General features: G+C 39.7%; 1 protein-coding gene across 1 annotated transcript; it reads right to left on the bottom strand.

The window, feature by feature from the left end:
* Nucleotides 1–440: 440 nt before the first annotated feature.
* Nucleotides 441–26,883, bottom strand: LOC140226342 (myb-related protein A-like). Its single transcript, XM_072306832.1, has 18 exons — nucleotides 26,718–26,883; nucleotides 25,251–25,383; nucleotides 23,882–24,034; nucleotides 20,614–20,717; nucleotides 19,291–19,419; nucleotides 17,987–18,101; nucleotides 16,957–16,959; nucleotides 16,787–16,853; nucleotides 15,781–15,958; nucleotides 14,734–14,876; nucleotides 13,356–13,489; nucleotides 11,574–11,723; nucleotides 8,466–8,578; nucleotides 7,558–7,675; nucleotides 5,912–6,022; nucleotides 5,313–5,414; nucleotides 3,832–4,047; nucleotides 441–1,812 (listed from the first exon to the last, which is right to left on the bottom strand). The coding sequence occupies exons 1-18, from the start codon at nucleotides 26,738–26,740 to the stop codon at nucleotides 1,690–1,692; spliced, it is 2,115 nt and encodes a 704-aa protein (XP_072162933.1). The 5' UTR covers nucleotides 26,741–26,883; the 3' UTR covers nucleotides 441–1,689.

Genomic DNA, 26,883 nt, shown 5'->3' with positions numbered 1-26,883 from the left:
ATTTCAGAGTATTTACAGTGCAAGCCGTTTCCTCATTTCACCTACAACAGTGAAAAAACTGTTTTTACCCTAATGCACAAACAAATACACACACAAAAACAAACATTGCTATCATTGTTTATTTGCTGTACACATACCCGACTACAACTTTTACAAATCTTACCCAACTTTTGTGAAGGAGAAATTATTCAAAAAATCTCCAACCTCCACACATTTCAAAATATTTAAAGGGGATGGCTAGTAACTGATTAGTGGGAATCAGTTGGAATGCTGGGGGATGATTGTTCCAATTCTGGTGGGATTCATTTACGAGTACAATATATATCTATTGTTGTGTGAAAATTATTTGCTTCAGAATGGTCTCATATTCAAGTAATTTGCAGTTTAATGTTTCCAGGCTAGCATGCCTGTACAGTGACGGGGCATTAAATTGCACAGCACTGACTGTGTGAAAATGACAAGAAACGATTCACACGAACCCTGCTTGGCTGGAATCAAGGACAAAAGCCTGGAAGAATACTTATTCCTCCCTTTTTTGGCTTAAATACAGTCTCTTATTTAATTACATCCACTAATACATGCACATGTATATCACCTAAGAGTCTGTACTCTTGCATGTTCTAACTGAGACTTGGCTTTGTGTCGCTAATTTGACAGAAGAACTTCATCAAATATCCCTGCTTTATGAAAGAAGAAAACAGTCTTCAATTCCACAACATCCAAATATTCTGACATCAAAAATGGCTCAAATACAGTCTCTTATCAAGAGAGAGTCAAATAGTTACACAGCTATAAGTATCACAGCAAGTTTCATATTATTCTTACTCCTAAACATTCTACAAGTTGGGCAACAGTCTGCCAAAACATTCTCTGACTTTTCCTAAAAGCTTCACAATTATTCCACTAACAGATGTTGGTGACAGCCATGATGATAATCCACTCCTGACTAGATATCAGTTTCGTGCACATGAAGTTCGTTCACATTTTAAAGATGGCTCCACCGTGCTTAGTCAACACTCTGGGAGAACCCTTTGGAATGTTTTGCCAATAAGAGGGATGCTGGCGATGATTTGAAGTGCGACTTGGGATTGCTTTGCACACAATTTTTCCTGAGCATATATCCATGGATGTACATTTGTATTAGAAGCTGATCAGAACTCGAGGATGAGGGAACAGCCAAGCCTGTCTTCATGTTGAGGGAGATGCTGTGATGGCTTAGAGGATAATATGGTAGAAGCCAGAATGTTCTAGAGAAATATTAAAGGGGAGGAGCTCAGCCTCCACTGATGATGAAGGAGGAGCTAAGGTGGTTCACAGGATGTTGTCAGGTGTGATGTCCTAACAGAGGATGTAAGCAGGAGCTACGCCTCCCCTGATGATGAGGGAGGAGCTTAGTCAATGTTGATGATAGGGGAGGAGCTAGGGTGTCCTTAAAGCAGAGAGTATGTGGGAGGAGCTTAGCCTCCCATAATGATGGGGGAGGAGCTTAATCAGTGAAGATGATAGGGGAAGAGCTAGGATGTCCCTGAAGAGGACGGGGAGGAGCTAAGCCTCTCCTGAGGATGGGGGAGGAGCTAAGTCAACACAGATGATAAAAAGGGGCTAGGATGTCCTAAGCTAGAGGTGAGCCACCTAAGTTGATGAGGGAAAGGCTGTGACGTCACCATATGACGAAGGAGCTGGGTTGTCTTAGAGGACAAGGGAGCGAGGTTTGTGCTGTCGGAGCACCATCCGCTGCGCCTGGCTGCTCATGAACCTCTGGTCGTTAGTCAGTCCGCACGCTATCTTCCACCACTCGCTGTCATGTGTACCCTGCAGCCAAAGTGATTGGGAGTAAAATAAGAGGGTGGTGCGTCATTAATTATATAATGCGTAGCAGCAGGACTGGCAACATCTACGGATCAAAATGTGGGAGGTTCCAACATGCAATACAGGGATACAATTGTATGTGTGCTCCATATTGCAATAGGTGAAAATTATTCCCAAATCAGGTAGGTTTTTACCATTTTTTTTTTAATGCAGCTCATGACAGGGTAAGAAAATCAGACCTAAAAATGAAATTATATACACTGTATTTCAAAGTTTCATAAGTTTTTATGAAAGTGCTAAGTCAAGAGCAATCACATATGCAAACTACAGGAGGTTATTACGTTATCCCAGGTAAGAAACTGTGTACATATGGTGTCCAATTTTGTACTAGGTTTCAACTTGTTGTTTGTTTGTATTTTTTTTACACTGTATCTAGAACAAATAAGATGTACCCTTCAAATAGGATTATTGTAGACTTGTAGCAATCAGTTTTGATTCATTCTCGGGGAAAAAGATGTACCACATGATTTTAACATTTTCAAATACAAATTGGAGAACCATGCGATGATGACATTATTGTATTATCAAATTTGTTCGTGTGGCCTTCCTACCAGGCGAATACTTGTTGCAACTTTTTTAAAATCTCATGACTATCTTCCTTTGAATCTGATTGAAATTATATAGTATGATAAACTGCACAAGTTGAGAGTAATACTCTGTTCAGTTGAGTCAACTTTGACATGATGTGAAATTGCACTTCTTATTGGATACTGTACACGAGAAGGTGAAATGCATGCACAAACAGAGTAAGACTTAAAGGACAAGTACACCTGCATTAACATAAGGATTGAGAGAATATAGCAATATTAGTAGAACACATCAGTGAAAGTTTGAGGAAAATTTGACAATCGATGCAAAAGTTACAAATTTTAAAAACTTTTGTGTTGGAACCGCTGGATGAGGAGACTACTAAGGCTCGTGATGTCGTATGAGTACAACAGAATAAAGAAAATGTAAAGAAAATTCAACATAGTTTCACTTTTTTCGCATAATAAAAGAGCGGACTTGCCTCTTTCTAAAGGCAATGGGAATAATATTACCCATAACATATGTCAGTAACGAGTCAAGGGAAAGTGTATTTTTTCAAAAGATGAAATTTTGGGAAATTCTCTTTATATTTTCCTTATATTGCTGTACGCATGTGACATCATACACTGCAGTAGTCTTCTCATCCAGCGGTGACTGCACAAAAACTTCAAAAATTCATAACTTTTGAACGGATTGTCCGATTTTCCTCAAATTTTCATTGATGTGTTCTACTAATATTGCTACATTCTCTCAATCCTTATGCTAATGTAGGTGAACTTGTCCTGTAATTAAGAAATCTTTATCTGCAGCATGAAAATTCAAGGAATGAAAATGGAACCAGGATTGAATGTGGATTGAATCCCTTGGTCAGTTTTACATACATACTCAGGGTTCGAAATTGGCGATGGTCCGCGCTGGCCATTGGCCACCCAAAATCACGTCGGACTAGCTAAAAATCATAAAATTATGAAGTTACTAGTCCGTCTGGCTAGCCAAAATATTGCTTCAGTGTTAAAATTGATTCTAAGTAGTCCGCCTGGCTAGTTAAAAAAAAAAAGTTAAGTGCGACCCCTGAATATTACTGTATAAACTGTTATTATACATACTGTATGAGCTTTTTTTTTGGAGGGGGGGGGGGGGAAGGAGGGTTTCATTCTTGTGAATTTCGAGAATCATTGTTGGACCGTCACCATGCACTGAGAAAATAGTGTACTTAGGATAGCTTCAGTGTCAATTTGTGAAAACAACATCTCGTGAGAATGTCTGTGACCTCCCCATTCGTAAAAATATCTGTACATGAAAATGAGTCAGTTTCCTTTTGTTTGTACTTGAAAAATATCTCTTCCAGAAAAACAAAGTGAATTGCACAAGAGACAAAATAAATGCTTGCTATTAAACAAAATTGAATAATCAGAGAGTGGTTAGGGCAGTTACCCTGGTGATGCTTGGCGCTGGCTTGCTCGGTGCCTGACCCTTCGGCCTGATGTTGCGCTGGGGGCCCTTGGTGGTCGGCTTGGGGGACGGTGTGTTCGGGACGTTGAAGGCATCGTTAAGAGACTTGATTCCTCCGAAGAGGTTGCCGATGGTGGTGGTCTGCACCCTGGAGCCCGTAGGGGGCGACATCATCAAACTGGAGGCGAGGACGCTCTCCTAATTAGAGAAAGCGGGGTAGTGAAGAGAAAAAAATAAATGATATCAGAAACAAGACAGTGTCTCCCTTGGACAGAACTTGGTATACAAATGATGCACAGTGGGAAATGTGTGCATAAAGATAAATATGGAGTGCTTAATCCACAAGGTGAGTGGGTTTTAGGCTAAATTCCATAGTTACTGCATGCGCACAATTCATTCTGGCACATAAAAAGACACGTACATCATTTGTTTTATAAAACAGTGACAAATTTTGCCTGAAAAACCATTGTTTCATCATATTTCTAACAATTTGCAAGTCTCTCTTTTCAGCTTCCCATACAGTAGATGAAACCATACATTAGTAATTACTGACGCCTAAACATTTTTACTGATGCAAGGTACTGGTGCATGCTAGCCACCCATTGCCAAGTGCACGAAGCCAGTCTATGCAGGTATGGTATAAGCCATCTCTCACTATAAAGTACGCGAAATCTTTGTTGCAGGTACGCGCAACAAAAAGTTTGCTGCATCTATCACAAGTGATCAAGTGTGCTGCCAATAAAAAATTGATACATTGCTCTTGACCAATGAGATTGCAGGATTCTTTCTACAAATTTTATAATAACGAGTGTCAATCACTACCGACAGCAGAAATGAAAGGTTTTTTGACATCACTCTTCAGCCTCCCTCATTTTCGAAACTGTTAGAGGATTTGATCGTTTTTTTTTCCTTTAAAGAAAAAGAAAAAGTTTTGGCCAATGCCAAGGACTATGTTATCATCTCTGTAATCATGATTATTATACACATCAGAATGTCTTATCTGAGTGATGCCTAATTTTAGAAATTTAAGTCAGGTAACTAGGTATAAGTCACTGCATTAGTGCCACTGAGGTTTTACAAGCAAGGAGCATATACATGTATCATGAGCATTTTTTTGGTTGCGTGTATTACAGTACTTGTACAGTGCATTCCCCCCCCCCAAAAAAAAAGAAAAAAAAAAAGAAGAAAAAAAAAAAAGAAGTTTCCTGAGATAGAGCTGCAGGTTTGTATCAACTCAGATGACTCCCAAAAAGGGACTCATCCCACCCAGCCATGGACATTACGACAACTGCCCCTTACTTTGATTGGGCAAGCGGCCATTTATTCTCCTTGCCTACCGTTGTACGAGCGAGTTTTAGTTGTGGGCTAAAGGGTTTTCAGTGCACCCTGCTCCGATGCAGTATAAGCCTGAATAGTTTTTTTCTGCAAAACAGCCGCAATATTGTTCCAGCCATGATACTTACATCCCCTTCTTGCCTAGTCTCCTCCCCAGCCACATTCTCTTTATCTCCCTGCATGCAGCTTGACAGTGACTTTCGCACTCTCTTCACTGGCGATACCCCAATCTGGAGGTGAGAAATTTGCATAAATTCAGAAGACGTGATAACGGACATACAGATTTAGGCTCTTACAGGAGAAAACTCTTTCAACTAAAAAATTAAGTCTAGATTTAACTGAGCCCTATACTATCAGAAAACATTCTTAGAAAATGCAAAGTACAATACACATGAAATATTAAGTCAGGGACTCCCTGAAAATAAAACGGTATAAATCTGCTTTAAGGTACTATATTGTACTCACACTGACACAGCTATAATATCTATTAGAGTGGGGATTAAAAAAAAAAAAACACACTCACACACACACACACACACACAAAATATATGATCATACAAAAATACTGCAGTAAATTTCATCTGATGCATACACTGAACCCTGTGATGGCATAGAGTAGTTGTTGTTGTTTTTCTTTAATCAATGTCTATATGTTATGCATTATTATGCCACTTTATGAGTACATTTCCCCACTATCTAAAGGATTAACCGTTGAGGGCGCACTCACCTGTTCCACCACAACACGTTTCTTGGCTCTCATCTCGTTCCTCCGCTGCCCCTCCCTCTCGTCCCGGGCGATGATTTCAGAAATGTCCGCCAGCTGGTTGGGTGTGTGAGGCTGGAGGGTGCAATCATGGATAGCCTGACTGATAGACTTCTTTTAATATCAATTAATGTGTAACTGTAATCTCCAAAGTATGGAGAAGAAGTGTTAGTTCAACTTTGAATAGCAGAATTCTAGCATTTTAACCTGACCTTTGGCCCTTGATCTTTGACCCTATGAGCTCCAATTTCACAAGATACAGTAGCGACAGCCAATTATTTTCGACGCGAACATTCAGAAATATTTCTGAATATTTGCGAATCGCACATTCGCGAATATTCGGAAATATTCAGAAATAATGGGCATCTGATATTCGAAGTAAAATATAGCACACAGCGCATTGCAACACGCGAATATTCTCGAATTTACGATGCGCGAATATGCATGTATAATGTGCAAAAATGTGCAAACATTCGCGAATATATGGGAAATAATTCGCTGTCGTTACTATATCATTATCACGATGTATATCATATATAATGTTGCATTATTTTGCTAATGATAGTTTTTTCTGTATGCATATTTTATGCTTACATGAAATCACATTGATTTCATTTTCTTTCTTTTTTATGAGATGTGGAAAATAAACTTGAAACTTGTGTAATGTACAAAGAAAGAAAAAAAATTAGCCTTTTCACTAGACCTTTGACCCCATAGACCAAAACTCTCATTAAAAAAAAATATTTATCTGGTAATACATGTAGCCTATAGATATATACCTTCAGGCATTACAGAGATATAGGGAAAAGTAGTGAAATTTTACCAATTTGACCTGGAGCATGTGCACCAAAAGTTGATAGGCACAACTTCCTCCACTTACAATGTATTTAAGAAAAGTCATTAGGATACCTCAAACGTTAGCTGATTTTGGACTGATGGAAAGGTGAGAAAAGACAGATGACCCCAAAACATAATGCCTTTGGTGTCATTTCGTTCGGAGGCATACTTATAGTTCAGAGAACAATCTGAATGCACCCAAACTTTGACCAATAATACTTTTTAGACTGAGAAGTTCTCAAGCATCACATTATCCCTAAAGCCTGCCGCCGTACACTAGATGTTCAGACCGATCATACGACCGAAACCCGTTGAGGACAGACTGATTTTGCTACAACACGCATTTCCCCTAGACACTTGCCCAAGTATTACATACTCGGGACGTACTCATCCTCTACGGGGTAAGATCGGAAGTGTGACTTCAGCTTTGCTAGTTGCCAGTCGAGTGACTGGGTCTTAGTGCCAGTCGTAGAGATTTGTGAAATTTTCACAACTGGTCATGGGCTTTTAACCAATCACAATACAGTAAAATGCAAGCGCACGCAGTGGGCAAGGTGTGCACTTCTACACTCTTTGATGGATTCACCGTAGCCAGAGCAATCGTTGTTGTCTGATTGTATAGTGTGCAGTGTCAAGTCGTGCAACTGGTTGTATGTCCTAGAGTCCTGCGACTGGTCTGATCGTATAGTATGTGGCGGGCTTTAGACACACTGAAATCCCTACTTGAAATCTCTGCTTGTGTATACACAAAGCATGAACTGCTTGAACCTCACCATTTTTTTCAGCGGTCCTCCCGCCTTCTCAATGGCAGCAAGGGCATCCTTGAAAGGGGTTGGTGTCCGAGGGGTGGAGTCCAGTAAGGCCCGTCGGATCCGTGGCGTTCGGAATGTGCTGCAATTTCAAGAGAATTTGGAAATAATTCACTCTTTGTACAGAGGGCAGACAAACTAAAGAAAGCTCCCTCCTTGTATATTCAATCCTGTGCTTAATAATCTATCACTTTCATTTAAAAATTCAGTTAGTTGGGAACAGGTGTGCCCAAAGAAAAAACTGCATTTAGTTAATGATCCAGTGAAGTGGTCAATGACAGAGGGGAGTCCTTTTCTACTGGTAGGTAAATACAGTATATCTGCATAACTATGGTTTAAAACAAAGCAAGGAAGGGATAAGCTGTTCTCTATTCACCATCAGCATATTAATATCTCAATATACAGGTGTTACATTGGGTGCACGTCACGAGACTGTCACCCATAGATCATACACCCCATGAGTCATACATCTGAGTTTGAAACTATAAGCAAAAAAGGCCCATGAGATGGACATATCAAGTGAAACATGTTGCAATGTTAACCTCCAGGGCTGTTTTTAGCTAGTGTTGAACTCACAGGCCTTATTTGCCTAGTGTCAGACTCATGGGCTGTATGACTCGTAGGCAGTATGACTCGTGGACCTTTTTTTCACAATCGATCTCATGGGCTGTATGATTCATAGGTGTCGGTCTTGTGGGAGGACCCCGATGACTCAGGTTAAATATTGACATAAAATGCATCCTCTGGAAGATTTTTGTCTTGGTCCTTCACATGATCATTGATCATACAAACTCACTGCAACCTGTACTCTCACTCAAATATAGATGGTGATTTAAATCATGTGTGGTTTCAGAGAAGCAGGGTGAACCTACCCAGCCTGTGTTGTCATGGTAGTGGGCGTGGCATTGGGATGGTTTCCACCAATGGGAGTGGAGGTCAGCTGGCAGGAGATAGAGATGGGTACCGGTGTGCTGACATTCAGGAACTGGAAGAAGAAAAAGAAGAAGAGTACAGCATCAGCATAACAGTGAAAACGCAGGGTTATGAATGACTTCAGTTAAAGGGATTGTATAAGTTTTGGTTGAGATTTAACTTAATGTTTCTAAGACTTTTTTAGGTGAAACAATGAGAAACCTCTTGTGAAATATGAAAGAAAATGTAATTCGAAGTAAGATTCAATGTTTATCTGATGAATCATTTCATAAGTGGTTTCTTGGTATCTCACAAAATAAATCCTCATCTCCACCAATATCATACCATCCCTTTAAATGGCAAACTATAGGTCAAATATCGAACTAGGGAGGTTCTTAGAACGAGTCAGGAGTTGATCCGATAGATTTGAATTATGACTGGTTTAACATGGGCAATGAGGGCACGTTCATTGAGCGTGAACGAGCAACTTCGGGACCATCTGGTTTACAAGACCAGGTAGAATGGATAGACCATACAGTAGGAAGGACAGCCTGACTCAGATAAATCTGCAAATTCTTGTGACAAGTTGTGTACGGCTTTATGTGCAACACTCGCGCAGCAGAAGAATCTTCACTGGCGTTGAATGTTATTGATGAGCTGCGCTTTGGTGCATGCATTCCGTAGAGGGCAAGTCTGTTTAACCAGACAGGGGCTAGAGAAGCGCTTTTCGAATGCACCCCACAGGGCAGCGAACACAGATCTAAAGCTTATTTTTAGCCACAGTTGCATTGGCAAAAGTTTGTGGTATTCACGATTGCGAAGTCTTCGCGATCTTTAGTCATCCATTCACACTGGCATCAAAACTTTTCAATCTTTGAATTGAGAAGTTTGTGACACTAGTGCATGTGAACAAGAAAGGAGAAAGGGTACACCGTCTGATGGCCAGTGACCATAAACACGATGAACACCTGTGAATCATAATGGCCATTTGCTGCGGGAGGAATCGTCGGCAAACAGGTCTGCCCCCCCACGGAAAAACGCAGTAACTGACATTTTTATGGATGTTTACTTTTTTGCAAAAATGAATAGTTTACCCAATGCTCTCCAATGTTAACAGGTCAGTTTTGCACAAAAAAAAAATGAAAGTGACCAAAAATGCAATTTTTCACTTTTGCAAAAAGCAGTAACTGCATCCAGTTGATTCAACTTTGCAAGTTTCCCCACGGAAGAAAGCAGTAACTAACAAAGCCCACGGAAGAAAGCAGTAACTAACAATTTAGTCTAATCATTCAGACTCTGTATAGTCCTTCCTGTAGATTTTTTTCCCTAATACCATTTATTTTTTCTACTATTTTTTTTTTTAACAATGTAAACAGCAGTTTCTTCCATAATTTAGGGGAGTAGATATAAAAAAGAGTGTTTCACCAGTAACTTGACTCTGCCCGCAGGGAATCATATGACAAGTTGTAGAAAAAGCTTCTTTCTGGAGACTAGCAAACCTGGCAGACTCAGCGCGCTCAGAGTGTAGAATACGCGTGCAGCTAGCTTCATGCGCGTAAATTCTGCAGCATACTGCACAGTAACTAGCTAAACACTGCATCACATCACAGTCATCACTTGCACAGTATTGCAGGTCTGGTACAGTCTGAGTGATCTTGCCAGTGCTAACCATGCTGTCACACAGTTTCTGCGGTCCAGGCATGCCTGTAAATCTATCATGAATTGCAGAGGAAAAGTCATGGTAGCCATGGCTTTGGCCAGAACAAGAAAATCTAGGTGAGCTGAAAATATATTGAAGGGAGATGAGCACTAGTATTAATACACTAACGTTAGATGTAGGCCCTATAGGTCTACCGCGTACCAGATCTAACGTTACAGAGTAGATCTATTGTTAACTGTTTAGTGTTAGACAAAATGTCAGTAGGCCTAATCTAACGTAATAGATCTAACGTTGTTAGGTCTAGCACTAACATTGGGCATAGATCTGTAGTCTAGCTTAAGTGTAATGTCAGAGTTCGACTAGGATCTAAGACGAAGAGACTTGATATTTTATTGTCTAGTCCAGGGTCATGTGTCAGGGGCAAGGCCGGGCACTTCAAAGTTCAATTAGGGTAGGCCTACATGTACCTTATTTTTACACAGAATGCCATTCAATTGACAAGACCTAGTCTAGGTCTAGCGTTAGGTCCTAGATCTTATAGATCTAGACTAACCAGAAAGTAGAAGAACTTTATAACCTGGTGGTGGTAACAATTCTCCTCCTATGGTCATGTGACATGTGCAGTTACTGCTTTTTTCCATGGGGAAAACAGCAGACTCCTGGCCGTCTGCAGTTACTGCTTTTTTCCGTGGGGAAACTACCCAGAATCAAGGGTGAGCCACCGCAGTAACTGCATTTTCCTAAATAACATTTAAAAAATAATGGAAACATATTTTTTTCCTAGGTATTGTTAGACAACTAGGTATGGTGCATAATCATACCACAAAATTATTTTTGAATGTTTCTGTGTTTTTAAAGAATCTGCAAAAAACACAAAATCGCATTTATCTCAGCTCAGCAGTTATGCAGTTACTGCTTTCTTCCGTGGGGGGGCAGAGGTGGCGGACTGGTCAAGTGACAAGGACCTCAAAGTTTCAGTTTCTAGCGGTCACATGGGAATAAGATTAAGAAGTTTGACGGGGGGTTGGGCAAATATCTATCCCTAGTTTGAGTGGGAAGAATAGCAAGAGTGGAAATTTTCATGTTACTGAAAGTTTCACGCATTCCGTGCAACCAGTAACTAGTGCGAAAGTAAAAGCACGCAGATATTTTTGTTTGCTACATGTTCCCATAGTTGATGTCTTGATCCCGTAGAATTAAACACACGAGAAACTCTTCTTACCCAGCCGAGCACAAAAAATTAGTCACAGGAAAATATCAATTTTTACAGTGTAGCGAAAAGTTTAACAGGAAGTTTGCAGTCACACTGGCAAAACTCAGAGATCTTAAAAGATTGCCATCTTAAAATTTCTCTTTTTTTTTCTTTTTTTTTTTTTTGGCCAGGGTGTAACTGCGGCCATTGTCTCACCTGTGAGGGGGAGAAGGGGAGCATCTTGATGGGTGTCCCCTGGGGAGTGCTGTTGCCCCCCACGAGGGACCTGGTAGGGGTCTCGAGTGCCGAACCGAGGGAGCTATTCAAGGAGATGTCGAATGACGTTGAGCTCTGGTTACTGTTACGCTGCAAAATTCACAAAGGTTAAAAGAAGGATAGGGTTAAATTAACAGGGACATGATGCTATGTCACATACTAAGAAAAAAAATATTCAATGTTCTTGAGAACAATGAAAAAGACCGAAAAAATTAAGGAATGTCAAAACTTTCACATACTTTTGCTGAAGAGATTATACATGTAAAATGACCCTGCACCACAAAACAAACAAAAAGTCGCCAGACATGAATTTTTAGTTAAGACCATATTCTGAAAGAGTAGAATTTTAGCTTTAAAATGATGTATAACTCAAATCAAATGGACTCTCCTAAAACCTATCTAAATATTGGAAAGAAAGCACAAACTCAGGAAAAGTACGAACTGAGAAAAGAGGCTCTGAAGTACAGTGTCTATTCAAGCGCTTAATCTTTAATACCAAACCGTGCTGGCTGTGTGATGAATGGGACAAAAAACAGGAAGTAAACCACCAGAGTAACAACAATGAAGGGATTATCAGATTAAACTGAAATTAAGCATGCCTCATTAACACATTCTGTCCATGTTTAATGCCAACTTTGAAAGTAGTAGCACTATCCTTTCAAAAGTTATTAGAGTTGAAAGTGAAGAGTGTGCACAAGGTTTTTCAGAAATGAAAAAGGGACTCTAAAGACACACCTAATCACACTATTCTACCAAAAAACGCTCGAAATAAACTGCTAAAAAACACACTTTCCAGCCCGTTTTATGAAACCCAATTTTAGCATAATGCAAAAGAAGACCTGCTCTTTCAGAAAGTATGAAAACGTCAAGATCGGCTAGGTTGACCCATTTCACTTATTTTCAGTCCTCACGCAAAATCAGTGTGTGCGACTTTATGTTCGTTTTGTGGTGCACGGTCACAATAGTCTCTGTCATGTATTGAAATTAGATACTAGGTGGTGATGAAATCATGTCCTCTTCATTTGTTTCCCACAAACCTTTGATAAATGGTACTGCCTCTATTTTAGTTCATCTTTCTCTTTTTTTTTTTCTCCTTTTTTTTTTGGGGGGGGGGGGGGAGGGGACACACAGTTTTGAAAGGTGATGATCACTTTGTAGTGGCAACATTGCTTGTGGAATAGTGATATTATCCCACTGAGGACAGTTTGATTTTGCTACAATATGCATTTCCAATAAATGCTTGCCCAAGTATACTTGGGACTCATCCTCAAAAAAAAAACAAAAAAAATGAACAAATTAACCTTTAATTCATTTTCGTGCAATACTTTTAAAATATTGGCTCTTCTGTTTGAGTTGTATACCTTTGCTGGCTTGATAAGACCTTTCACCTCGAATTTCAGTGAAAATCACTTGTTTTGATTAATTTTCAGATGATTTAGATTTAGTCCAAATCCTAGCCGTCTTACCCCAAATATAAAGCCACCATGGCATGTCAAAGGACAGGTAATCCCATTTGTTAAAGTGCTTTGGCTGCCACGTTTTTTTGCTCCCCTAAATATTCAATAATTTTGAGATACGAGGTTTTACAGGTGGTCACTATAGACAGGGGACCGCTAAGGCAGGTGTGACTGTACACATGTACACTTCACAGGCAGAGCAGAGTTTCCCTATTGTGTCATCTCCATCCAAACTGCGATTCACCACGCTTCCTATATTTCATACCTGTTTGCGTCTGGCCCTCCGGAGGATGGTGGGCGGGGTGCTAAACTTGGAGGTGACTGGAGAGGTGATGGGGATGAGTGCCCCGGACGTCTCTCGGGACATCTCCGTCAGAGCCTGGCTGTCGAAGCGGTAACCTAGAAGAACGGCAGAGAGGGAAATATTTTCACAGGATCATAAACTTTGCAACTAGCAGAAAAGGGAAGGTTTGAAACAGACTGGGGAGAATCAATGCCTGATCAGGATTATTGAAGGAAAAACAGAATAAGGTTGTAACAGGATAATATTTTGCAGCAACATTTCCTAGGCACATTACTTCAACTCTAACACTGGATGAGGGGCTGTAGAAATAGGGCATTTCTCATCATATATTTGTACAAATTAGAAACTACTTGTAAGATTGTCAAAGGAGAGAAGCATTATGTACGGCTGATCTTTTAGGTCATCATGGAAAATTTTGGTCTTTGCCTGGTTAGAACTGGTAAGCATTGAGAATATGATTGATCTGGGGGACATCACGGCCAACAAAAGAGGCATTGATGGCGCCACCACATGGCCATCGATGGCTGTCAAGGAATTAGATCCCTGGAAATGGATGGTTTATTTCCTAGTCTTGAGGGTAGAGAATAGATAAGATCCAACAAATCATTTGTAATCACCGGATGAAACATTTCTGCTTATCCACATGTGTCTACCCATCTTCACTTTAACCTAATAGATGCACAAGTTTTGAGTTGAAATGTGATACCAGAACTACACTTGGGACTGTGCATCACAAAACCCGACAAAAACTTATGCATAAGTTTGGGATCATAAAATGAATGGGAAAGCATGTTTTCAGCAGTTTTTCTAATTCCTCCTTTTTTTAGAATTGTGAAATCCTGTATGTTTCAGAGGCCCTTTTTCATTTCTTGAAAATCCCTTGCACACTCTTCACTTTCAGCTCCAATACATGTAACTTCTGAAAGGATAATCTGCTTTGAAAGTTGCCATTCTAAAACCATGGACAGAATGTTTATATGGAGCATGCTCAATTTCAGCTTAATCACATAATCCCCTTATTGTTGTTGCTCCAGTGGTTTATATCCTGTTTTTTGGTCCCATTCATTGCACAGCTAGCACGGTTGTCTAAAGATTAAGCGCTTGAATAGACCCTGTACTTCACAGCCCCTTTTCTCTGTTCACAATTTTCCAGAGTGTGTGCTTTCTTTCCAGTATTTAGATAGGTTCAGAGGAGAGTCCATTTGAATTGAATTAAACATCATTTGAAAGCTTAGAGTCCGCTCTTCCAGAATCTGCCCTTAACTAAAAATCCATATCTGGCGACTTTTTGTTGGTTTTGTGATGAAGGGTCACATGCATTGTATAAAAAAATCCTTACCTGTGGATCCCTTGGAGGTCATGTGAGTGAATTTGATTGGGGTACTGGAGTTGACCCCGAGGGCCATGTCAAAGTTTGTGATGCCGGTAGTCTTGCCATCCAGGTCAAAGACTTGGTTAACTTCAACCAGATCAGTGAAATCACTGTAAACAACAAAGTTGAAAACACAAGTGCATGTACAGATAAACAAAATATACATATTTGATGTGAGCTCTTGAAAACTCTCAAATTAACTTGTTTGTAAAAAAAAAAGAAGATACATTTGTACCACCATATTATGTTCTCGGTTCATGTTTCCAATTTCATGTTCAACTTCATTTCCTCAGACAGTCTAAAAGTACAGTGCACTCCTGTTATAAAGACACAGTTCGAATGAAATTCCGCATGAAACAAAGTAAAAAATTCAGGTCACAACATTATTCACTCAGTCTCTATGTATTTCTATTTTTCATTTGTACAGTCATAACCTCATTTCGATATAACAAAAGAAAATTGCCAGTCCCGGGGACTCCTTTATTACGGGAGTCCACTGCAGTTGGATACTGCAAGACTTTTATTCATTTTCTGCCATGAATACAAATTAGTCTTTAATAATCATTTCATGTCAAAATGGGATATGTCTGGTGAAGGCTTGTGCACAGGTTAAAGTGAAACCTCTGAGGATATAACACTGTAATGCATGGAAGGAATCTGCTCAAGGTTTCTGCATGCCCCTAGGCAATAATTATCAAATACTGTAAAAGTGGATATTTTTGCGCAACTAATTTTTTGCGCTTGGCCAGGTAAAAAGGGTATCACATGTTTTTAAATCCGCGGAATCAAGACATCACGCACAGGAACATTATGGCAAGCAAAAATTCTCACGTGCTTTTATTTTTGCGCTAGTTTCTGGTTGCGCGAAATGCGCGAATATTTCAACTGAACACCTTGAAAATTTCCACTTTTACAGTAGGAAGATGGAGGTGGATACCAATGTGCACTAGATTGTTTAGTACACTGAAATGGGGGGGGGGGGGGAAATACATTTAAATAGAATTGTGTTCTCACTGAAATGGCGATATCTCGCCCTCGTTGTCCATAATGAACCACTTCGAGGGGCTCTCCTGGATCGTTGCCTTGACCTTCGACGTACTCGCCTGGCCCCCATCCTGTCCCGCCGAGTCGCAGCCCATTGGGTAGAGTGTGCGGACGACTCTTTGACCTTGCCCCCGCATTCTCAGGACATCTATTGGAGGGGGCAAAAATGGATAAAGATATGATGAGAAACTAAAAACCTTAAGTGCGTTTATAAGATCTTTTTTCTTTTTTTTTTCCTGGCCAGAAACAGTGTTTTGAAACACTGTTTCTGGCCAAAAAGTGTTTCTAGCAAGAAAAAAAAAATCTTAAAAACACTAGCCATAACTTAAAACAGTGTTTTGAAACACTGTTTTGAAAAGCACAAAATAGTACATTTCAAAAAAGTGATTCTGTAGAAACAGTGTTTTTAAAATCTTATAAACGTGACCGTGATCTCAAATACTATTTAAATACCGTCACAACGCCTTGCGCGCGCCCTGTTTGACCTTTTGCATGAGGAAGAAACTGTGCAGATTGAGTTGCGCAGTGGCGCAGTCCGACAGAGCCCCGACATGCTCGGGAGAAAATCTTATAAACGCAGTTCTGACAAAAACAGTGTTTCAAAACAGTGTCTCAAAACAGTGTTTCAAAACGGTGATTCACGGCATGCAAAATCTTATAAACGCAGCCTAAGTTTATATTACTGGAATAAGTGATACATGCTAATACTGGTTCCATGTCATTTGCTCCTGCAGCAACCAGCTGCTCCCATGAAATATCTGAAAGCTATTTGACAAAGCCAGGCACAAAATTCTCCCCACAAATATAACCAAAACCCTAGCTACTCCTAATCCTCACATCAAATTAAACTTAAAACCCTATCACAACCCTCACCCTAAGTCCTTGTTGTTAGCCATGATTACAATGTGGATAGCCTTCTCAAAGCCAAGTATTCTGCTTTAATAGTGTTCTCACCAAGCACAACCACTGAACTCACCTCGTATAGAATTAGCATTCATGAAGTCACTGTCAGGGGTGTACATCTTTGAGGAGCTTCCCGATGACTGAGAAGAAAAGAAGGAAAATGAAAAAAACAAAAACAAAAATCAAAAATAACTTTTAATGGGATGGTTTAGCATTGGTGGAGATGAGGATTGGGCTTTTGACTTTCTGTGAGACATGACAACACATATTATTATGAAGCATACAATTCTATGATAAATTCAAAGTTCATTTGATGGAAATCAGTTTTGGAATGGCCGAGACATCCTTTAACCAAGTAAAACAAAGCGATCATAATAAAAGCTGGATCCCACTTTTATTAGGATGGCTCTGTTTTGGATATCTCAGCCATTTCAAAACTAATTTTCATCAAACAAACGTTCAAGTCCTCTTGGAATTACCTTTTATCTATGCTTTTTCACATTAAATTTGTGAGAGGTTTCTTATTTTCAACAACTGTTAGAAACCTGAAGGTAGGTCTCAACCAAAACTATACGATCCCTTTTAACACCAACTAATCAATACATCTGACAGTGCTTTTATTCTTAACCTGTTGGGGACGAGTCCCGAGTATACTCCAGCAGGTGTCTATGGAAAATGCGTGTTGTAGCAAAATCAGCCCATCCTCAATGGGTTAATTACCCGATTAGTTCCTGCTCATTCCATGAGCATACCTGCTGTGGTACTTAATTGCTTATAATCAATAGGCACATACATGGTATGTCTGGAAAGGATTATGCTATGCCTATGAGAATGGCTTCCTATCCCCCAATCCCTTTTGTGTCACCCTGTCCTTCCTGTAGGACTGAGGCAGAGTCATTGTTGATCCTGAACGGTCTGTCTAGCTTTTATTAAGGTCAAGTTTGGGGGATCAATAAAAAGCCAATGAAAAGGCTTTAGTCAGGCATAGCTTAACAAGTTGAGGATGTGTCTGGAATATACTCAGTAAAGTGTTTATGGGAAATGCACTTTGTAGCAAAATCAGTCTGTTCTCAATGGGTTCAAGCTACATTGCCTTGGCACATAGCTCTGAACTTACACATGTACCAACTGTATCACACAAAATCTAAACAAAACCCAACAATATTGTATAAAAATCACACTGTAGATTCTAAAGCAGCATATAACCTATCAGTGTGTGGAATGGTGAAAAGTTTAAATTCAGACGAACTATCATTATACAGGCATCACTTACCAAACTCTCATTCAATTGTGTAAAGACAGGGGCCTTGTTGGGTGTGTACGGATTACACGTCTCCACTTTTCGCTTCATCGTAGAGTTCCAGTGGTTCTTTATCGCATTGTCCGTCCTGTCAAAATAAAACAAAAACAAAAACAAAAGAGGATATTACATGAAGACAGTTTGGGTCCACGTTCACCAAATGAGAGAGAATGCTCACAGCTATTGAACATGCTACCTGTAGAGTTACAAGGGCACAGAGTTACTTAATAGGGCCGCCAAAATTTACACACCAAAGCCAGGGAGGCTCCTAGGAGCTATCAGAGAGACAATTGTGAGTATCATGCATGCATTACAATTTTCTTCTTTTTTTTTTTCCACAGATCGGGGCAGTTTTCTCATACCTCTCATTAGGACAATCTGGTTGTAAAGATACATATATGTACAATGTACATCTTGATCTTTTAACCCATTGAGGACGAGTCCTGAGTATACTCGGGCAGGTGTCTATGGGAAATGCGTGTTGTAGCAAAATCAAACCATCCTCAACGGGTTAATAGTGAGTTGCCTCAAAAATGTCAACCTAGTAAATACATAACTAAACACAGGATTCATAGGGCTGACAAGGCATATTCCTGTTCTTTTTTGCAAAAGAGCAGCAGTTTCCATCAGAGTATCTTTGGCCTCTATTAGAAAGGTTTTAAATCCTGCAAAAGAGTTTGGCATTTCCATATAAACAAATCTGAAAACCCATTATCAAAACAGGGACGATCTTTTTTTTCTGAAATCTTGCATGGGTGGATATAAATAATTTTTTTTCCCTTTCTTATTAATAGGGCAATTTTGAATTTCTCTTTTTTTTTTCTTTTTTTTTTTGGTTTGTTTGTTGTTGTTGTTGTTGTTGTTGTTGTTTTTTTTTTTTTTGGGGGGGGGTGGCAGGGTGATTATATTCATTCTCCCCCAACAATATGTTCCACAACTGAGCAACCGATGATGTGAACTCTCAGTATAGCAGAATCATACAAATTGTAGGAATAGGGATCCGTGAAATCACTTCATGGTAATATCCAACATTTGCTGTTCATATTAAGACTTCAAACAATATATTAAAACAAAAGCAAGTTTATACATTTCGAGGCAAGGAAACTTACCTTACCAAAAGTTTGCTATAGATGTGCTTTTAAACCACTGAGTACGAGTCCCCAGTATTCTCTGGCACGGGTGATTGGGAAATGCCTGTTATAGGAATGTCAGTCTGTCTTCAATGGGTTAACAAGTCATATCGCAATGTACACTGCAAAATCTTATAATAACCATACCTGCCCGGTAGTAGCTTGGCAATCTCAGCCCATCTGTTTCCAAGTTTCTTGTGAGCCTCGTAGATAACTCGGTCTTCCTCCTGAGTCCAGGCTGATTTCTTGATGTCTGGATTGAGGTGGTTATGCCACCTGCCAACCAAAATGGAAAACGAAAATATGAAAATTTCTAAAACAAACAAACCTACATGTAACACTAATAATAAAAATCTACACATGACAAATAAAGCATTGTTTACATAACATTGATAAACATTTGAAAACTGAGCAAAACAAGACAATAGCAATCAAGATATGGCTGAAGAAGAAGAAGACAGTACAAAATTTCCTAAAATTTGCAACATACATGTACATGTGGTTTGAAAGCAACAGCTATAATAAAATGTACACGCACATCAAATTAGTAGGGTGGAATGTGTGCTTTCATAATTCCACAAAGATTTGCTGGAGATACATAATTTTTATCAAATTTTTCTATGGCCTAATGCCTTGTATTTTGTTCGTTGGTTGGTTGGTTTCATTTTTGGGTAACGGGGTAGCAATGAATCCCATCGACATGAAGTCAAATAGTACACTTAGTAAACTTCAATCACTGATATTCCTTATTTGTTTTTGATGCTCAATATTTAGTGAAAGCAGATGCCTACCTGCATGTCTGCATGTACAGAAAATAAAACAGCACTTATTCAGAACATATGTGTCCACTAAAGCAACAAAACAATTCAACATGTGCACAATAATGAAATCAAATAAAATCAAGAACATAGGAGATTCAAACTTTGCATGAAGATGAGGCTTTTGAAAAGAAAGATGAAACAGTTTAAAATATAAAACAGTACATTAATAAACTGTGTTGAGTAAAAGGGGTATCATACAGTAACTGGTAGGGAGAAAAGTATACTCAAAACTCATGTCAGAGTAATTGAGCAAATTAATCCCAGCATATTCCATATTTAAAGTACACATGCAGGAGTCACAAATTGCAGTACACGTAGTCACAGAAATCTTAATGTTTGTGCTTTTGGGAAAAAGTATGTGCAAAGATTTCACCCTATTCTGCAATATACATTAGTAACATATTATCATATTAGGCATATCTATGTTAATTCTCAAATGGACTACTGTGGTACTGAAAGGGGACTTTGCTGTGTTTCATTTTTGTTTTTGCTTCGTGTAAAGTGCATGTGGAGCCAACTCTTGCATGTTTTTATGCGCGAGTTCAATTTTCGGGTAGAGCTGAGGTTGATGGTGCCGTTCATTGTTCTCGTTTCTTCATAATTTCTATGTAGTCTTGGATTCTATCATGGACTTTCTCGTCTGACCCACCGTTCCCGGCACTGCTTGCCCGTCCTGCCCACGAGGTATTTACTGATGAGGGACCAGCGCTTCGGTCCATACTGTTGGACCAGGTCCACCACCTTCTCATCCTCCTGTGGGTCCGAATCGCGAGGGCGCAATTCGAAACAGAAACAACAAGGCGTAACGTAGCATGCAAGAACGAGGTAGAACATGGGTTGTTATGTTTAATAATGAATTGGGTAAATGCAAGGAATCAACACAAGAACTGCTAAATAATACAGAACTGATAGAACAGTGATACGAACCAATCAACACAATGAAGAACACACCTTTACATCTTTTCTGTTCTGCTTTTTTTTTCAAAAAAAAAAAACAAACAAACAAACAAAACAGAGGAACTGGAAGTAGTTAAATATATGCTCAAAGACGTCTATTTCTATTATGGTACTGTCAACAGAAAATGTGCCACAAAACCTTTAGCTCCAACTTCCACACGGTGGCCAAGGAACCAGTGTATGATGTTGGAAGTTACAACAAATATTTTCCCTGCTTTGTGCATTTGGGAAGTGGTTTACACTTCGAAAAGACAAAAAGTGACAATATCCTTGAATTCAAACGTCTTTTGAAGCAGTGAGTTTTAACGGCAGTTTCTGTAACCAGTGGATAAGTCTGTTTCTATATTTTTAGCTCTGGCCATCTTTGCATTGCGATGGAGTTGTATTAAATGTTCATCCCACTCTAGCACTTACTTAACTGCCCAAAGCAAGAAAACATGTGGACTAGTGGCGTCCATCAATTATGGATTATTAAAAATGTAGAGTTCTAAGCACAAATCTAAATCGAAATTATGACAACCAAACAGTGTGAGCACATGGATGGATGGATGCATATCATTTCAAATATACGTAAGCAACAAAAAACACACAAAAAGAAGCAAATTCAATAAAGAGTCAACAAAAGGTTGACTATTGACAATCATGAGCAGAAAACACCTCACCTTTCCACAGTGTATGGTGAAAACAAATCAAATATAACACTTTAAATAATACACAACATGAACAAGAAACAAAACAAAGTGACATATCACTGACTCTTTGCAATGGCTAACAAAAACTCCATCTCAGAGAAAACACATGTACCGTCTCGATAACAAAAACACTGATTAATAATACGTACATTGTAACATAAACCAACAAACAAAACAATCACAGTCCAAGGAAAGTCATTAAACATGTTGACTCTCAACAACTGTGAGTGAACAGAACGATGGGATCGAGAGAAGACACCCTCACCTTTCTCTACACTGTTTCCCTATCCTACCAGGTATGTGCTGACTGATAATCGACCACTTCTTGCTGCCTAGCTCCGTCACTAGCTCCCTAATTAAGAGGTCCTCCTGATATGGTGAGAAACTAGTTACCAGTCTCCATTCTATGGACATGTCCTCAAATCTACATGTGCACTAGTAAATAGTATGCAGGGATCATACTGTGTACTAAAATGTAGTGTTTGCGATATCACTGGACAAAAGCCAGATGCAGTTTTTCCAATTTAATGTTTGACTCTGTATAATGATCAAAGTGTCCCCTTTTTAAACAAACAATTCCAACATGTCATAAATTTTGGCATGACACAAAAAAACCTTCTTTTTTTCCCTTGTAAAAGGATGTTTGTCACAAAGTTTTAGTATCTTGCTGTGACATGCAAAAACTCTCATAGACCACCTGGATCAAAAAATTGTCATGTGAGCATCTATCCAGCTACCTATCTTTCTGCAAGTGTTAATTTACATTGCAGCTACCTCTCTCTCACATGGTAGGATATTATGCAAGCTGTTCAAGATGTGTCATGAACAGTCTAAAGATAAGCTGGAATCATACCAAGTGGCCCTTTTACCCTTAATTTCAAAACTTTGTCTTAAATTGTGTTAAAATTTGGTGCAATAAGTTTCAAGCCCTTGCAATCTAGCCATTTGTCACATTCCAGTCCAAAATCATTTGATATGCCACTGGTCATGCTAACAACTACAAAAGCAGCATGCTCCCATCACAAATACTGGTATCTGTTCTCACCCTGTGTCCGCTAAATCTATTTTTCACCTTCAACATTAACTGCAGGCACATGTGATGGAAATTGTAGCAAATTCCCTCCTTATCTTCTATGTTTGAACACTTGAGCATTTGCTTTAAAAAAAATAAAAAATCGACATTAAAGCAGATGTTACAATGTCAGCTTGCATTTGGAAAATGGACATAATTTGAAATAAATTTGAAAGGGCATGATGTAAAGAGTATAAAAAATTATGTGTCCACAAAAAGGAGAGCCTGTAAAATGTATACAACAGCAACAAAATAAAGTTCTGTGTTTGTTTGTCCTGTATATATGTGTGTGTATACAAGTGTATATGTGACCCGCTACAACAAAATGGTCCTAAAGTCGCGCACGGTCGAAGCCGTGAAAATCGAGTTTGAAGTCAGAGCATCAAAATTGTTCAAAACTTACGATTTTCTGAATTTGACATATTATCAGAGTCTGACATGTCTTCTATCATCTGTCGAAATTTTGAAGCAAAATGATGAAAGGAAAGACCAAAAAATAGCGTTTTTCCGGACCATGTTTTTGGTGTTTCAACGAAGCAGAAACTGGTTCGAACAAATTTTGGAGTGAGCGCCACACATACTGTAGGCTCCGCCCCTAACAACGACCGGAGTGATCTCATTGGTCAGTTTGCTGCTTGCCGCTATTACCGAAGCGTGAAGCTCGCACACTGCCCAGTCGACTGGGCCAGGTGCGTGCTGGCGGGTTGCGCTATGCCCAGACGCTTCTCCTGCCATCCTGGTCACTGATTGGTCGGTGAGGAGACCGCCGACGCTGTGTTTGAATGAGCATTTCGGGGGTTGCTAGGGCTTACCTTCTATTGTTCGGAGGTGAAAACTGACTTGCGTGTGCTTTGATCGTGATTGCGTCGCAAGGAGAACTTTTAGGGCGCTTTTCTCGAAACAGTGATTTCCTAGACGTATCGACATGCTCTCTTTTAAACATCGATATCTCCGCAGCCGATTATTTTTATATGATGTGTTATATACCAATTTCAAGCAGAAGGATTAGGGATTTATGTCATGCAATTTTCAAATAATCGACCTCGCCCGACTTTAGGATCATTTTGTTGTAGCGGGTCACATATATATATACATATATATATATAAATGGATTGTCTGAACAAATTTGAACATTGATGTTGGTATTTTGTCTTAAATTTCATATACCAAAACATAATAACCCAAACAATTCATACCTCAGTTGTCCAAGGTCCCTTGACCAGGTCTGGATTTAAGACCTTCTGCCACCGATGGTAACACTGCAACTCAGATCGGTTGGGGAAGAAGGACGCAATGCCCTTCCAGTCCATCGTGCCGTGCAGCTCGATGACGTGCCTCAACTGGTCGTCCTACGAAGATGAGGCACCGTCAAACGTGAATTATGTGTGCATAATTCAGATTTTAGTTGAAGACATTTATACAGATTACAGGGATCAGGAAACCTGTATGAAAGCAATCTGTTGCATAGGTCACCTTAAAAGTTGAGTGTTGCTCTACCAGGGCTGATCAACGTACACCATCAAGATCAAGATCAACTTCAGTAAATGAAAAAAAAAAAAAAATGTTTGTTTATTGGTGTCAAATGGAACAGCTAAGACGCTAGAAAAAAAAATCATAAATTCCACATAGAGAAATAAATTTCTATTATTAAACATTAAGACATCAGCTCAATTCAGTTGATACTCAGAATAAAGTAATATTGTATTACAGACCATCACAGACTAATACAAATGGACTGCAGGCAAAATTAAGCTGCAGACGCTTAAACTACGGATATTTTGTGATCTAAGAACAACTGTAACAGTTTGTAAAGTGATGTGTACATGTACTGTGTGCTGTGTATCTGCTGCAGAAAGGTGTGTGATTATCATGTGGTAGCTGCATTGTGAATGAAATGAGATGTCCAGTTAATCTGGCACTCCAGTCATGTAAAAAAAAAAAAAAAAAAAAAAAAAAAAATGCTCTGATTAGTACGCTACCAGAGTAAGCCAAGGATACTGTAATTGATGTTTTCAGGGAAGCCCACTACAAATGAGCTCCAGAGATATACAATGTATGGGAGGGGTATAGTTGGGTGACCCGCACCTCGTTATAGTTAATGTTTGCCAATATTTGAATCACATTTCGCCACTGAAATTCTTTGAAATCCAATTCACATACAGGAAAAATGCTGAAAATTCCAATGGAATCACAAGTTCACCGGCTATCGGCGTCGAACGCGAACGATGCGAAAAAGTTGCGCGCTAAGGAAGGGGCCCGCAATGACCATGATGTTCCCATAGACATACACGTAAAAGATGCGTGCGGGTGACTTATAACACGTATTCCTATAGCCCTATAAAAATTTCAGATTTTCGTGAAAAACTAGTTCGGTTTTCATCACAATTTGCTTGGTTGTGGTAGCCCTGCCAAGATTCAAGGGTACAGAACACAGTCCCGGGCATACATTTTTGTTTAGTGCGCTCAAAACAATTTTAAGCAGGGTGACGGTATTCAGGCCCCTGACAAGGTACGGGCACCTCACTATACTACAATTTACTTCCCTTCCCTGCTCCTCTTACTCACCTCATCCTTGGTCCATCTTGATCGGCTGATCTCCTTCCTGGATGAGCAAAACGATGAGGACATCGAGGAGTCGCTCATCTCCTGGTCGGTGTAGTCTTCGCCATCGCTGGCGCTGTCTGTCTCCTCGTACTCACTGGTAAAGAAGCACAAACCAGACAAAAAAGGAAGCACATTTAGGAGAGAGAAAGTGAAGAAAAACTCTCTGTCTAGCCATGGAAGTGATCTATGCAAAATACAATGTACAATTGTAGATTAATAGGAGGGCGAGGGGACAGTCAATGAATGAATGAATTGAATGATACATGCACATCAATGTATTCTTGATGACAATGAGACATACTCATTCTCTGATTTCTTTTTTTCCTTGATAAAAGGACAGAGCAGTGATTCCACAAAGTAGGGCCTACATGCTTGTACATTGCTAGGTTAAGGTACGCAACCACCACACCACATCTTGGGAAAGAAGTAATGTCATGATGAGTCAGACCAGGCGTCCACAGAGCTATACAGACACAGAATCTACATGGAAAGAAAACAAACTTTGTTTGACATTGGTTCTCTGTGACTCTGAATTTAATAGAATCAATCTCCCTTCTTCTTCTTCTTCTTTTTCTTCTGTATTTGAAGATCCGTGTTTGAAGATCAGCGCATTTCTTTAATTATATGTCTTTAAGACAAGGAGAGATTCTGCTGTTTCAATGTTGTAGAATTCTGCACTACTGCCATATTGGCAGAACTTATGAGGCATTATTGCCACCATGTCAAGTTAACGTTATGTGTGCCAAAGAAAACAAGAAAATTTGGATCACAGGTAGCCAATGTCGAGGCTATGGTTTAGGTTACCGGGCAGTACCCAGTACTAGTGCCGCAAAGCTCAAGTGCAAGCTACAGGCTACAGCATTGTTGTTAGTGCTATTGATAAAAAAGGAAAGAACATCTCCACTTGACTGAAAGATCGGTCTGTATCTGTCCGTCGGGGAATGTTCCACGGAGACTGCGTCTGGCTTCACGGATCCCCGGAGGGGAGCGTTAATGGCAAAAAATAAAAGACTCCTCCGGACAGACGGATCTTCTTCTACTCCTACGTGGATACTCAGCAACGTCAAAGACTGGATATTATAGAACCCTACGCCGAGGTCTTTCTGTCTACATCTCCACAAGCCAAGGCACAGTGACCAGTGTGTAAATGTTTCATATCCACTCCAGTGATCTCCAGCCCTGTTTAGTGCAGTGCGTGTGTTGTTAGCCACCGCCACTAGAAACTCATACTATGAGTCTCATAGATCTACAATATTATGCACCAGAATCGGAAATGTAGAAATTTTACGTGCCTACTACGTACAAATCATACATGACTGATCAGGATTCCACGTCTAGAGCCCATTCTCGCTCGATCTCGATCGAAATTATAGCCTGTTCTATCGGCAATTGTGCACTGCATAGTTGTCAAATCATCAGCCGACTTACCTATTTGGTTTTCGGGAAAACATGTCGAAAACTCATGTAAAGCTTGCGCGGCATATGTAGAGTACTCTCTCGAGCTTTAGTGTCGACATCTAGATCGTCTTTTTGTCAAAGCGATGCCACTAGATCCGTCTTTCAACTATGACGTGAAGTTGAACAGAAGGCGTTC

The sequence above is a fragment of the Diadema setosum genome, chromosome 3 (assembly GCF_964275005.1).
Source record: "Diadema setosum chromosome 3, eeDiaSeto1, whole genome shotgun sequence".
NCBI classification, from domain to species: Eukaryota; Metazoa; Echinodermata; class Echinoidea; order Diadematoida; family Diadematidae; genus Diadema; species Diadema setosum.
This window is presented reverse-complemented; position numbering and strand designations above follow the sequence as displayed.

Bases quoted from the DNA above. Each gene is read 5' to 3' on its own strand.
- LOC140226342 (XM_072306832.1), bottom strand. From the start codon at position 26,740: ATGTTTTCCCGAAAACCAAATAG. The intron at 14,877-15,780 runs GTGAGAACACAA...TGTTGTTTACAG, and splicing joins GGCGAGATATCGCCATTTCA to TGATTTCACTGATCTGGTTG. The intron at 8,579-11,573 runs GTGAGACAATGG...TTCTTCTTCCAG, and splicing joins TCCCCTTCTCCCCCTCACAG to TTCCTGAATGTCAGCACACC.